The 15,465-nt window shown below is 34.0% G+C and overlaps 1 protein-coding gene across 1 annotated transcript; it reads right to left on the bottom strand.

Moving 5' to 3' along the window:
- Positions 1 to 10,098: 10,098 nt before the first annotated feature.
- On the bottom strand, positions 10,099 to 14,296 carry LOC130946521 (floral homeotic protein DEFICIENS). Its single transcript, XM_057875286.1, has 7 exons — positions 13,841 to 14,296; positions 13,676 to 13,742; positions 13,394 to 13,455; positions 13,222 to 13,321; positions 11,009 to 11,050; positions 10,853 to 10,897; positions 10,099 to 10,503 (listed from the first exon to the last, which is right to left on the bottom strand). Exons 1-7 carry the CDS (start codon positions 14,026 to 14,028, stop codon positions 10,324 to 10,326), a joined length of 684 nt encoding a protein of 227 aa, XP_057731269.1. The 5' UTR covers positions 14,029 to 14,296; the 3' UTR covers positions 10,099 to 10,323.
- Between the last annotated feature and the right edge of the window lie 1,169 nt (positions 14,297 to 15,465).

The following is a 15,465-nucleotide window of genomic DNA, read 5'->3' as shown; positions in this document are numbered from 1 at the left end:
AACCCCTATATACACTCGGAAAAGTTGAAATGCTGTTTACAAGGGTTTTAGTTCCTTTTTAAGACGATAGAAATAAAAGCATAATAATAACTAATTAGTATAACAGACCGCATGGAAAAATGGGATAACGTTACATTCTTCTTTCTTGGCAGATACTTGTTTGTTTCTTTTCCTTTTTCCTTTTCATTATAATAAATTAATTAATAACTAAATCGTACCATGTAACATTTTCGTGTAAACAATCCAATATTATGTGATTCGATTTGTTATAGTAGTAGTTTTTGCAAATTTGCAAAAATATTATTTATATGTCAAAATCAATCATTATATATTTATAATAAATATATATTTAATTTATTTTTAATATATATTTTAAATTTTATCGTATATTTCACTCTAATAATTAATTTTATTATATACTTAGTATAATTATTTTTTTTAATGATGAAATATATTTGACTTTTTATAATGATTCAGTTCAAAATTTTGTTTACATGATGATGGTGATAATTGTTAAAAGAATAGAAATTGTTTCAAGAGTTTTTCGAAACGTTGAATTGGGTCGGGACGTGAGGTCCAAATTTCTTTGTATGGCAATGTTCAATTTGTTGATGTCAAGATACCGCTTGTCCGAGTTCTTTGTGAGGAGATGGGGGGTGGTACCTGTAAGAGACTCCGATGCTTAAGTTAGCAAGGGCTTTATGCAGATTTTTAGTAGATTAGAACGTGAATTATACCTAAAGGATGTCAGTGTATTTATAGTAGGATCGATAACTGCCTTTGTTGGAGTAGTTCCATCTTTTCTGACGGATCTTGGAAGTTGATATCTTTTAGCAAAGATAGAGATTACAGGCAAGATTCGCGGAGGCGGTTTCTTGCTTTGGACACGTAGAGTTGGGCTCTTTTGTCGGTGTCCGACCTCTTTAAAGAGGTCGGGTATGTTTGTAGAGGCCACCTTTTTTGGTGGGCCTTTTTGTTTGTTGGACCTGGCTTTGCTTATTGGGCCAGAGTATGAGCAGTGCCCCTACTTGAGTCCTGAGCCTTCTATAGGTCAAGCTTAAGCATTTCGTGATTTTTGCTTAAACGTCGGGTTTTCCATCTTTCCAGAGGTCGAGTACTCGACGTATTTGAAAATTTGAATGTTGCCTCCCTTTAAATGAGGGGCTAAGTTGGCACGGCAGTTTCCTTGAATTGTGCGCACGTTTTAAAGATGAATAAATAGGCCTGTTACTCTTTGTTTCTTATAAAAGCACCGTGGCCTTTCTTCTTCTCCTTTTCTCCATTTCTGAAAGCCTTTTCATTTGCTATCATTGTGAAAAAAGATCCTTTCTTTTCCTTCGTCTTATGTTGCGACTCCATTTTTCAAGGTTCTCCTAATTTCATTCTTCTCGGAAGAGTTCTTTAAAGATGATTATTCATGTCTTGTTGCTTGACGTGCCCCTCTTCATTTCAAACCCCCTTTATGATTTCTCAAATTGTATTTGTTGTTCTAATATGCCTCTCATTTTTTGCAGAGACAATGGCTTCTAAAACTTCGTCCATGAAATACTTGCGCCAAACCCAAAAAATGGTTGTGGCTCGGGGGCCTTCAGGATAAGGAGGCTGGGGGTGCTTCTTCCTGACCTTCCTCTAAGAAGTCGAACCCTGGCCCCATAGCCCAGAATAAGGTAATCCCAACTCTTTCCGTTTGGTTGATATCTTCTGACATGCCTTCTGAGAGATCGGGTGCTCCATCTTCCCCGTTACCGTCAGGGCCTTCTCCCAAAAAATAGAAAACTGATGGGGAGTCGAGCATTAATGATAAGGATTTTGACGGGTTTATTTGGAGAGAAAAGAACATCTTGCCCATAGCTAAATAGCTATGGACGACGTGGCTATCCAGAATCATCTGCACCATATGGCCCGTAATTGTATCCGTATGGCGGGGGTGAGTACTGCTTTGGCTAAGAAGCTGAGAAAGACTCCTGTCCATGCTATTTAGGCTTTCCTTGACTCTTCCTAAGCTAAAGTGGAAAGATTAAATGGCTTGAAGGAAGAGTTAGAGGAGGGGAACGCTAGGCTGAAGTCTGACTTAGAGAAAGCTCATTCTCGAGCAGTAAAGGATGAAGCAGCAGCATTGATGGCAGAAGGGGTGAAGAAGAAGGCCGAGGAAAGTTACACTAGGACCTACGGGAGCTTATTGACCTCAGGGATGAATTGAAAGTAGCTCAGGAGGAGTATGCCGATCTTCAGGAGAATGTGGTCGGGGGGATGGACGAGATGTTTGAAAATTTAAAGGCTCAAGTCCAAGTCCTTGCCCCCAACCTAGACCTTTCCCCACTTAGTCAAGATAACATTGTTGTTGACGGGAAGATTATGCCGGCCCCTGATGAAGATGAGGGGCTTCCTCTCGACCCGAAGATTTCTGCTCCCCAAGTCGGTCAAGCTTCTGCACCGTTCGAGGTCCAACCCGAGGTCGTCAATGTGGAGGCCTCTTTTTCACCATCTGCGTCTATCCCGGCCATGCCGATCTCTATGCATCCTCTGACCCCTCTTGTCAAGGGAAAAGATGCTACTAAAGGCGAGGATCTCAACCCGCTGCTTGGCAAGAAACCTTAAATTCTCTTTGTTTTTGTTTTAGATATTTGTAAGGTTTAATTACTCTGTTGGTCCTTATAGTTTCGCGAAATTTTTAATGAGGTCCCTATACTTTTTTTCCTTTTAATTGAGTCCTTACACCAATTTTTTTTAATTGAGTCCCTACACTTTTTTCCTTTTATTTAAGTCCCTCCACCAATTTTTTTTAGTTGTGTCCTTATACAATTAAGCCAATTACTACCAAGAAGGACCTAATTAAAAAAAAATATGGTGTAGGGATCCAATTAAAAAGAAAAAAAAGTATAGCGACTTAATTGAAAATTTCGCGAAACTATAGGGACCAATAGAGAAATTAAACCTATTTGGAATGACCCGACCAGAGGGTCTTATAACACTTTACTTTCTTTTGTAAGATTTGGTAGTTTCTTGAACACTTTACCTTTTGTTTTAGTTGCTTCACAACTTTTATAAAGTATTATTCAAGTTATTTTCTTTATATCTCAAATAACACTTCTGCTTTTGAAATGGAGGTAGGTTTTTAAAGTTGAATATGGTTTGCCTGATTTTGAATCTTAGCAACTTTGTCAAATGAGTAGTTCTTTTATGAGTTTCCTTTCCTAATTCCGACTTCGAGTAGTCGGTCTTTATTAAGTTACTTCTACAGCTCTTTTTTTACCTGGCCTAACAATTGAGGTCGTTTTCACTAGTTGTTTATATAAGTTCTTACATTAATTTGTACCTCGTCACTTCATCTTGCCGACCATGTTAGGTCGGACAATGACTTTCGCGGTTTGTCGACCTTAAATTAATGCATTTTTAATAGGAAACCTTTAAAGAAAGAAGTAGGAATTTTATTAATACTCAACAAATTCCTTTACGTAAATCTACGTATTAGGGGCTTGAGTACTCCTAGTTCCTGTGCTGGTGCCTCATTAAAAAAACCTAAAATCGAGAAAAAAGAGTACAGCGATGGAAAAGGTTTCGCTGTCTAACTATAATACTTTCTTAGATTACATGCGTGTCAATACCTCGGGAGGTCATTGGTGACGAAGCTCTTCTTGATCACCTTTTGGTTGTATCTTAGAGCCATCCTTTGCTTTAGGGCTTCCTCCTTAATTCAAGCTCTTTCTCAGACTTTGGGGAGGAGATCGAGCTCTTCTTTTTGTGCTTGGGAGTTAGCTCTTTCATTGTAGAATACGACTTTGGGTGATTCTTCAGCTACTTCTATGGGGATCATTACTTGCATTCCGTAAACAAGTCGGAAAGGTGACTCCCCTGTTGTAGAATACGGGGTGGTCCGATATGCCCACAAGACTTGAGGGAGCTCATCAGCCCAAGTCCCTTTTGCATCTTGTAGTCGGCACTTTATCCCGGCCAGTATGACTTTGTTGGCAGCTTCAACCTGTCCATTAGCCTGGGGTGCTCTACCGATGTGAACTGGTGTTTTATTTTTAGGTCGGCCACCGGATTCCTAAAGGTTGAGTCATTGAATTGAGTCCCATTGTCCGTGATGATGGAGTGAGGAACTCCAAACCTTATGACAATGTTTTTATACAAGAATTTTCAACTTCTCTGAGCGGTGATAATTGCTAAGGGCTCTTCCTCGATCCATTTAGTGAAGTAGTCAATCCCTACTATGAGATATTTGACTTGTCCTGGTGCTTGTGGAAATGGTTCGAGCAGATCGAGATTCCATTTTACAAATGGCCATGGTGAGGTAACGCTAATAAGTTCCTCAGGTGGCGCAACGTGGAAGTTGGCATGTTTCTAACAAGGTGGACACTTCTTAACGAACTCGGTCACTTCCTGTTGTAAGGTCGGCTAGAAGAAGCCGGCTCGGATCACTTTTTTTTCCAGTGCCCGAGCTCCCAAGTGATTTCCACATATGCCACTGTGCACATCTTCTAAGACTTTCTTTGTAATGGAGGTCGGGACACATTTCAAGAGGAGTGTTGAGATCCCTCTTTTGTATAGAATATTGTGGATCAATATGTAATTTTGCGCCTCTTTTACGAGCCTTCTGGCTTCTTTTTCATTCTTGGGGAGGACATCAAATTTGAGGTAGTTGACTATAGGAGTCATCCATCCTAGGTTTTGATTGGATATGGTCAATACCTCTGAATTATCCTCCTCTTTTGATATTGATGGTGTTTGCAGAGTCTCCTGAATAAGACTTCTATTGTTGTCCCCTGGCTTGATGCTGGCTAATTTAGAGAAGGCATTAGCTCGGGGATTAGATCCCGGGATATATGTCAGACCTCTCCTTTTGCAAAGTGTGTCAGTTGTTCTCGGGCTTCATCCAAGTACTTTTTTATAGTGGGGTCTTTTGCTTGATAGGTGTCGTTAATTTGCGAAGTTATTACTTGCAAATCACTGAACACCATCAATCTTTCCGCCCCCACTTCTTTAGCCAGCTTCAAGCCAGAAAGTAAGGCTTCGTACTCTACTTGGTTGTTAGAAGCAGAAAACTCAAACCTTAGGGAGAGTTCTATCCGAGTTCCTTGGTTGCTTTCTAAAAATAACACCTGCTCCACTTCCGGCTTTGTTTGATGACTGATGCAGTATTTTATAACCCACAAACTAACCGGCAAGTGCACCGGGTCATACCAAGTAATACCTTACGTGAGTAAGGGTCAATCCCACGAGGATTGATGGATTAAGCAATAATAGTGTTTGATAGGCTTAGTTAGATAAACAGAAAATAGTGTTTGGAAGTTCAAAAGTATTAACAGTAAATTTGGAATATTAAAGATAGGCAAATAAATAAGTTGGGAATAAAATATTGAGAAAGCAGTTAAAGCTTCAAAGTTATCTATTTTTCCGGATTTACTTTTCTTACTAACTATTTTAATTATGTAGGATTTAATTTATGGCAATTATATGTGACTAGACCCTAATTTCTTAGACCTTCCTAGTCTCCTCTAAAATTCATTAACTGCCAATTCCTTGGTCAATTAATTTCAATTAGAGGGTGGTAATCAATTTATAGTTTATATGCCACAAAAACTCTAATTACCCAAGAAATAAAAGGATTATATGTCACGTATCCTGTTAAATTCAGATAATTAAAATTTAGGAGAATTTGTTTTCAAGCTGTTGTTCAAGTATAGAGATTTTCCAAGTTATACAAGAACTCAAATAGAAAGAGGGTCATACTTCCGTTCCACCCAAATTCATAAAATAAAGAGCGAAAACAATTCTTAAATTATAAATCCATGCATAAATTAAAATAGAAAAAGCAATAAAATCAATCCATACAAATAAATAGAGCTCATAACCTTAACAATGAAGGATTAGTTGCTCATGGAATGTAGAATATAATTTTGTATAGAATTGGAATAGAATTCCCTAATGGAATCCCCCTAATGTAATCTCAATAGAAGAGAAGTCTTTTCTTTTTATAACTAATCCTAATTAATTTAAAATCTAATATCTAAAATTAAGATAATATATTTTCCTATTTTAAATGTAAATTTGAATTTAAATCAGAATTAATTAACTACTCCGCGTCTTGTAACGTGGGGACCACTTGCCTTCCTTCACTCTGCAGCCTCTGATCTGTACTTTCTGGGTTGAAAACTGGGTCAAAAGCAGTCCAGAAATTGCCCCGAGCATTTTCTGCATTTTCTGCATGTGGCGTATGTCACGCGTACGCATCGCTGGTCTTCTTCGCAAATCACGCGGACGCGTCGGTCACGTGTACGCGTTGCTGAGCAAATCTTCAAATCACGCATACGCATCAGTCACGTGCACGCGTCGCCATGAAAAGCTCCAAATTACACGTACGCGTCAGTCACGCATACACGTCGCTCCTCGCTGCCATCTCCTTTTGTTCTTGTGCTGCAGAAACTCCATCAAATCCAGCCAAATGCTACCTAAAATAAACAAAATTGCAAAAGACTCAAAGTAGCATCTATATTGGCTAAAAAGATAATTAATTCTTTATTAAACTCAACAAATTAGATGCAAATTCACTAGAAAAAGATAGGAAAGATGCTCACGCATCACAACACTAAACTTAAATTGTTGCTTCTCCTCAAGCAACCAAAACTAATATAAGTTTAGGATGTGAATTTGCATGAGAATGAGAGTTCGATTAAGTTCATGTCTCTTCTTATAGTGGGGTTTACAATTGCAATCCTGAATAGTTTTGGTATCTCACTTTATCCTTTGAAGTTCAGAATGATTGGCATCCATAGGAACTCAGAATTCATATAGTGTTATTGATTCTCCTAGTTCAGTATGTTGATTCTTGAACACAGCTACTTTATGAGTCTTGGCCGTGACCCTAAGCATTTTGTTTTTCCAGTATTACCACCGAATACATAAATGCCACAGACACATAACTGGGTGAACCTTTTTAGATTGTGACTTAGCTTTGCTAGAGTCCCCAGTTAGAGGTGTCCAAAGTTCTTAAGCACACTCTTTTTCTTTTGGTTCACGACTTTAACCGCTCAATCTCAAGTTTTTTACTTGACACCTTTACGCCATAAGCACATGGTTAGGGACAGCTTGATTTAGCATCTTAGGCCAGGATTTTATTCCTTTGGGCCCTCCTATCCATTAATGCTCAAAGCCTTCGATCCTTTTTACCCTTTGCTTTTTAGTTTAAAGGGTCATTGGCTTTTTCTGCTTGCTTCTTTTTTCTTTTTTTTTTCTTTTTTTATTTATTTTATATTTTATTTTTTTTTATTTTTTGCAAGCTTCATGTTTTTCACTGCTTTTTCTTGCTTCAAGAATCAATTTTATGATTTTTCAGATTATCAATAACATTTCTCTTTTTTCATCATTCTTTCAAGAGCCAACAATTTTAACATTCATAAACTTCACTATAAAAAATATGCACTGTTCATGTCATGTATTCAGAATTACAGAAAATACCACCATATTTAAGTAAATAAGAATATTCTTAAATATAGACCCACTTTCTCATGCAGCATATCACTCCTGTATTTTTTTTATTCGGATTCCAGCTCAGTGAGTAATACATGAGACATCTTTTCAGAATTAAAGCAATAGGGAGAACTAAACTAGTCCTAGGATTCTAACTAATAAAGGATCATGCAACAAACAAAGCAAAATAGCAGAAAACCGGAACGTAACATAGAAAAAGAGGGGAGGAATAAAAATGAAAAGAAATCAACCACCTTAGTTATCCTAGTGGTCATTTTATTCTTCAGGTTGTGTTTCTCAGTGAAGATGATTCGCCTACCTTTTGGTGCCATAGCAATAAACAGAAAACCCTTAAGCGAAGCGTCAACACCAAACTTAAAGGTTTGCTTGTCCTCAAACAAAGAAGAACTGAAAATAGAAAGAGACAAATATTATGATGAAAGAAAAAGAAAAGGATAAAAGAACAAGAGAGAATTAGGATTGGAAGAGGGGGAAAGAAAATTAAAACCGGGCGGCGAAATAGTGTAGTTGTGCAGCGCAGGCGACGCGTACGCGTGCAGCACGCTACGCGTAAGTCATGGAATTTTCTTAATGACGCGTAAGCGTCGGGGACGCTTCCGCGTGCCGTGGATTTTGCGCGATTCGCGTGAAGGCAGCCGCGCGCTCGCACAACTCTCTGTTCTCGTGGCTTGCGAACCAATATTTTCATACGACGCGTGCGCGTCATGCACGCGCATGCGTGGATGAACATTTGTGCAAATGATGCGCACGCGTCAGGGATGCGTACGACATTTCTCTGAACGAAGAGCTCGAATCTTCCTAGCTTATAGCTCGACGTTGAAGGCAACAGCTCGACATTGACTTCTAAAAACCGAGTTACGTCTAGGTTACTCACACAAGAACACTATGCATCGTTGAAAAAATTTTTAATCTTTACGCATTTTTAACTTTGTGGTTATTGTGCACAAATGTATTTTGCACATAACCAAAAAATTCTATTATTTGCACAGTAATTCAGTTACTATGTATAACGTTTCAAAAAAATTTTCGTCCGGTCAAACTTTCAAACATGCACAATAACTCGGATCACTGTGCATGACAGTCAAAAACGCATTTTTTGTCCAATTTTTCCAACTGTATAATAACTCAAGTTACTATGCACATATTGCCTAGATCCCACACTTTAGATTTTGAAGAAGATTAGATATCATGAATTCTGGCATTTAAGTGTGAGTAACCATATCCAACAAAATCTTAACCCAAAAAGAGAAAGTGAGTATACTAATTCGTCATGCTGCTAATGAATTCTCTCAAGGTACGACAGTTCAGCAAAATCCGATTCCTTCATCGTTGTTGTTGAATTCTTGGAAGCCTCCTTGAACATTGTTAAGGTTAATCATCTTGCTGATTTTGGATGTATTGTGAATGGTTCATGTGTTGCTCTGGAAATCTCTCTATGATGAGTATTTTTACTTTTTTTAGGTGTGAACTATTTGATATTTGGAGAAGACATATCCTTGTTGAAACTTGAAGAAAATCAAAGAATATTACAGTCAAATAAACTTTAATTAGAGTCAAAGTATGATGCAAATAGCTTTTATCAAAATAGAAGTTGATAAAAGATAATACTATATATACATGGTATAAAAACAAGAAAGATGAGCTTTGCTACAAATTGGGTGCAATTAACTAATAGTTGATTGCGGAAGATTTTATTTTTGCCTCCATTAGCTTTGTTATAAATAAGAAGTTTGTGAGTAAACATTAAGGAAAAAAAAAAATAATAGTAAAGTTTTTTATATATATAATCGTCTCTTTGTATAAGTATTATTTCCATAATATAAATGAGAGGATCTATTGTAGATTTTTCTATATATTTTCAGAAATTATAATTTAATTTATCACTTAATCATATTATTTTTACTAATGTCTAAATTTATCAGTTCAGTTTCTTTCATTTTCCATCCACAAATTTTTAGTGCATTATTCTACCTAGTATCCAACAATGTATAGAGAGGTGAATGATTTATATGCAAAATAAGAAAAGTTATTTAACGGAATCAGGTTTCTTACTGTTTTATTTCTTTATTCTTTATGCATTCTTTAAAAGAATAAAAATAATATCTTTTATTTTATAATTATGTGTTACTTCTTCTGTTAACGTCTATACTATATTTTTTTTTCAAAAAAGAAAATCACACTTTTTATTATGCTCTATATATATAACAATAATGTCCTATAAGATTGTTGGCAGATAGTGATAGTTTTAAATTGTCACAAAACGGTTAGCAATAAAATGTCAACCACTCTAATATTGGATATTGTAAAACCGTTAGGAACGATTTTAAAAAATAACTGGATTAACCTTTATAAAACAGGACTTATTTCGACTTTATTTTTATGGGTGTTTAATTATCCCATTACAAATATGTAAATAAAAGAATGAAGAAAAAAAAAAGCATTTTACCTTACCTATATATATATATATAAAATATATATCATTTTTCTAATTAAAACATAGTATCTAAGTTATACTGGTCTTATGAGCACATACACAATAATGTTTCACAAAAGAAAGCATCACTAAACAGCAGTAGTCAGATTATAAGATAACAATAGTTCAGCAGCTATAATTCATCACCCATGAGCTTACCTTGGAACATAAAGATTCGTGACATACAGTATGTAGTGTTCTATGGATACACACTTAACTGCATGGGCATGTGCATTGTTTAATTAAACAGAATAGTAATAACATAAATTTCAGCAGTCATTTAATAATTTATTGGGAAGTGAAGGAACATGGTAGTATTTCCTTTTGTTGATGCGAGAGCTGAGCTTTGATATTGCTTACTAGAAAAGTAAAGGGTAAGTGGTAAGATCAGAGGCTGCTGTTCCTCCACTATGTGCATTAGGATGGCTAGGTTGTAGGCTCAATGCAAACACGCGAGGACCTAAATTTGAGAATCCTATGACAGATTCATACTCTCCATTATCCACCAATCCATAACGTGGATCTTCTGCTCTTGCATCCTACATTAATAATAATAATAATAATAATAATAATAATCAACCATATCATTGCAGTTACAGAGTATATTTATTTAATTTAACTTTAGAAGATGGAAGTCAAGAACAAATACTATATAGAGAGAGAGACAGATATATATATTAGAATAATATTACACATTCAATTGTTTTTGTTAACTAAGTCCAATTAATTTGGTCTGACATCAACAAAAATCAATTATAAATAACATTATTCAAAGTCTTATTGTTTAATTTGGTTGGACTTGGTTCATAAAAATACTTTGATGTATAGCATTACTCAATTATATTAAGCATATATGTAATCTACAAAAGCATGTGCAGAAATACATACTAAATCACGCAGGAGTCTGTTGTGCACTTCTTTCTCGTTGTTAAACTGCAAAAGGTAAAAAGGTAAAAAAGTTAAATTAAGTTAACCAAGCAACCTCTAAAAGAATATATTACTAAACTAGCAGAATATATATAATTAGTAACCATTTTTACATACCTTCTTCCTGTGCTGGTCAATCTGATTTGTGATCATCTTGTACTGTCAACCATTGTGATAAGGAACTCGTTAGCATACGGAACAGAATATAATATAGTATTTTCGCAATCTTAAACAGGATGACAAATAAGTCAAGTAGCAATGTTTCCTTTCCTTTTTCTCTGAAAAAGAAAAAGTGAAAAACAACTACTGAATGCATTAATTGACACAAGTGTTTAATGTATGTAATGGTTAACTTTCGATTTACGATATTTACGTTACATATATACTTGATGAAGATCCTATCCATCAAGTAAAAAAATTGAAATAGGGACGCAGGTCTACCCGACCCGTCTTCACCAATAATAGAAAAGTGAAAATTCAAGTACTGTCAATCTTACTTAAAGTTGATAACTGAGACTTATTAAATGATTTGAATGATAAATTTTAATTTAAAAGCTCTCACTTATCAAGTTTATTGAAAAGTTGATTGTACCTAAATTTTTACCTAATAAAAAATTAATACATAATTCTTTAGTTTTCAATTTGGTCATGGACCCCGGTGATTCCTCAAATGGAAATAATACACTGGCCTCCAAACCACATCGCGGATGGGGTCCCAAAAATTTGAGGTAACTTGGCATCACTTTACACTTATTATATATATTGGGTAAATAAAAAAAATTCTCAGCACTGAATAGTACTCAATTGCTAGATTAATTGTGTTGAAGTATTGGCCAAAAATACTAACAAATATATATTAAAATTACTTATCCTTGAGTTTTTCTTTTTATATTAAAAGATTACTTTACCTTGTTGATCGCAAATTGCAAAGAAATTAAAATATAATACCAAGTGCTCTTAATTTTTGTTCCCAAATAATTGATGACTTTAAAAATATTCAATGTCAATTCAATTTTATTTTAAATTTTACAAAATATCACATAAGCATCATATATTATAATTAATAATTTGAGATTAAATATCACTTTAATAATACAACACTGGCCTCCAAACCATATTAAGGGCGAGGTCCCAAAAATTTGAGGCAAGTTGGCATCACTTTCCACTTACCATATATATTAGGTAAATAAAAAAACGATAATGCTAAAAAAATAAAAAAATAGTCAAAGTTTATTTTATTTAATATTTATTAATTATTATAATAATTAATAAATATTAAATAAGATAAATTCTAGCTAATTTTAGTTAGCACCAAATAGTGCTAAATTGTTAGATCAAATAGGTTGAATTACCGACTAAAAATACTAACAAATATATATTAAAATTGCTTATCCTTGAATTTTTTTTATTAAAAATTATCTTACCTTGTTGATCACAATTTTTTGTTCATAATTAGTGCTCACAAATTTAAAATACAATGCTTCATACTTTTGTTCCCAAATAATAAATGGCTTGAGCAATTTTCAGTATCTCAGATCAATTTTATTCTAGGTCTCATAAAATATCACATTAGCATTTGTGAGATTATATGTTATAATTAGTGAGATTATATGTTATAATTAGTGATTTGAGATTAAACATGAAATTTGTAAATCTAATATTTGATTTCAATTCAATTTAAAAATTATACAAAATAACAAAATTTAATTGATATTTGACTAAAATAAAATTATCTATTTTTCTATGAAAAGACTGATCTCATTTCATCAATCATTTTTATTGTAAAATAAAATTTAAAAAAATCACTTTTTATAAATTCTATATTTAAAGTTCTAAAAAAACTCTATTAGACAATACCAATTGACCAATCTAAATTAATTATAAAAAGTTAAATTATTGAAAGATTTAATAGTATTTCCAAAATTATCTCTTCTAAAAATTTTAATTACCTAACTATAATCGGATATTTTTATTTTTTAATGCACAACAAGAGGTATAGCAAATTGCTGTACCTATGTAAAGCTAGGTTCTCGTTGAATGAAATATTTAGCAAAATTTTAAAATAAACACACTTTATTTTCATTATGATGTATGGGTATATAATAATAATACTTTCTTTTGTGGCCACTTGAAGCTAAGTATTTATATACTTTGCATTAAAGAAAAATTAATTTGTCAATTTTTTTCATTAATAATAAATAGGCAAAAATCATGAACACATAAAAGTATATCTATGAAAAATATTCAATCAATATGTATATATTTTTAAGCAAGTTCTTATTATGTACTCTATCAATTTTATTAAGTACTCTCGCAATTTTATTACTAACCTTACGCTCGCGAATAACCTTAGAAGCCTTGTCCATTTCTTCCTCAAGGAGTTTAAGCTCTTCTATGCCCAGATCGTTCAGACAATCTCCCATCCTCTGCCTGCACCGTATGTATAACAACTTGAATATATGAAAAGAAATTAAAAAAGAAATTAAAGAAGCTGTTAAATACCTAATCTCCTGACGAAGATTCCTGTTTACATCTTTCAGCTTCCTCAAGTTTTCTTGCATATGCTGAAAAAAAGAGAACAAAAACAACTGCCCTTGAAAAATAAGTTTATCATATTACTTTAGTAATATATATTTATTTTTACTTATAGTTATGATCAAAGCTGTTAGAGAGTAGTTTTTATCAAAAGTTATTTTAAAATTTTCATTAAGAAGAAAAATTTCTCTAAAGTATAATATTTGAAAATAATATTTTTTCTTTAAAAAGTGTGAATACAGGAAGGACCTCATAGTGAGAGTTCCAGAGATCAATTCCTACGGTCATCTGATACTGATCGAAGAACTGCTTAGTTCTGGAAAAAGAAAGAAAGACAGAGTGATAATTAATAAATCTAGGTATACAGGGGGTTTAGGGTTTGAAAATGAAGTAATTAAGAATAAGAATACGCACGAGATGGAGGGGCTAATGTACTCATGGAGTTTGCCAGTGCTAGAGAACATGATTATAGAAACCTTAGCATCGCAGAGAACGGTGAGCTCATTGGCCTTCTTGAAAAGTCCGTTGCGTCGTTTGGAGTATGTGACCTGTCTGTTGGTAGTGTTCTCTATCCTCTTGATCTGGATCTTCCCTCGAGCCATCTCTTAACCTACCTGTTTCTAGATCCTTCCTTCTTTCTTGTGAATAGCTAGTTGGGTAATAAAGAAAGGGAGAAGGGAATGGAAATGGAACTAGTTTGATTAAAGAGGGTGTGGGTGGTGGGTATTCAAAGAGAAGGGTGCATTGCCAGAAATGGAAGGCTCTTTGCCAAATTGACGAAAGGTGTTGCAGAGTTTGTTATAAGAGTCGTTACGGTGTTTGTGGTTTCATCGTCAATGTCATTCCATGTGCGCCACTGGGGACTGGAGGGCCCTTTACTTTCCGTCCTATTCCGTCACGGAACCTCCAACGCACATACATCACATTACCCGTGATCCAACTCAAGTACTCAACCTTCTCATCTGTGATACGCCAGTTATACTAGGGCTTCATCATCGTTACTATTACTTCTTTCTTCTCCCATTTAATTTCCTTAGTCGTTGAATAATCAAATTTTCATTTACGCTTTAATGTTATCTATCATTGTTTCATATCTATTTATTTTGTAGTGTACACACCAAAATTGGTCGTTAATATAAAATAAGTTAAACTATATATATATATATATATATATATATATATATATATATATATATATATATATATAAACTAATTTTAATAGTTGATTTTGATGTGCAAATAGTACTTTTATTATTTATTTTTCTAATATCACTCCTCTAAATTGTGTTAGACAAAGGTTGCTAACAACATTTTCTTTTGGTGGGCGTCTAGAAGAAAAAAACACACTGTTTTTTTGTTTTGTTTTGGAAATTAAGATGTCATGAAATTCAAATTATGAGATAGTTTTTATCGGTATCTATAATACTTGCTTGGACTAATCTAAATCTAATTCAAATTGCGTTCTTAGTTTTGGTGGGTGAATTTTTTATCGAAAATATCTCTATAAACTAGTTTTCAAATTGGAGAACTGCTTATGCAAATTTGAACCGCTTACCACTTAGACCAACGCTCGTTTTTGAAAGAGCTAGTTAATGCAGGATGCTTTATTAAAAGTTTTTTTCTCTTTGACCCGCTTTATTCAAAGTTTAAATATAAGCTTTAAAAGCTTTGGTGGATCATATATACAGGGCCTTTCTGAAGGACTTTTTGATTGGGTTTTTACACCACCGAACTTTTCCGTACCCACTAAATTCTGGCATCTTGAGAAGCTATTAGATCATGGGTCTAAAATTATAAGAAATAAAAGAAAAAGGACGAGCGATTTTTTCATAACAAACATGATCATAGATACCTCTCCAATGTCCACCATGTATACCAAAATTCCAGATCAATTAACAATATTTATGTTAAAAAAAAACATCAATATTTTAAATACTGTATTGCAAATATATTCTGAAAATATAATGAAATTATGAAATAAGAATAACTAAGAAAGTAAAAAGTGATGGATATTTCTTTACTCATAGGTCCATAAGAGT

This window comes from Arachis stenosperma, chromosome 8, assembly GCF_014773155.1.
Source record: "Arachis stenosperma cultivar V10309 chromosome 8, arast.V10309.gnm1.PFL2, whole genome shotgun sequence".
Lineage (NCBI taxonomy): Eukaryota > Viridiplantae > Streptophyta > Magnoliopsida > Fabales > Fabaceae > Arachis > Arachis stenosperma.
This window is presented reverse-complemented; position numbering and strand designations above follow the sequence as displayed.

What these genes read in the sequence shown, in the direction of transcription:
- LOC130946521 (XM_057875286.1), bottom strand. Translation starts at nt 14,028, where the DNA reads ATGGCTCGAGGGAAGATCCAGATCAAGAGGATAGAGAACACTACCAAC. An exon ending in AGGTTATTCGCGAGCGTAAG is followed by an intron (nt 11,051 to 13,221) that starts GTTAGTAATAAA and finishes AATGGTTGACAG; the next exon opens with TACAAGATGATCACAAATCA. An exon ending in TTGACCAGCACAGGAAGAAG is followed by an intron (nt 10,898 to 11,008) that starts GTATGTAAAAAT and finishes TACCTTTTGCAG; the next exon opens with TTTAACAACGAGAAAGAAGT.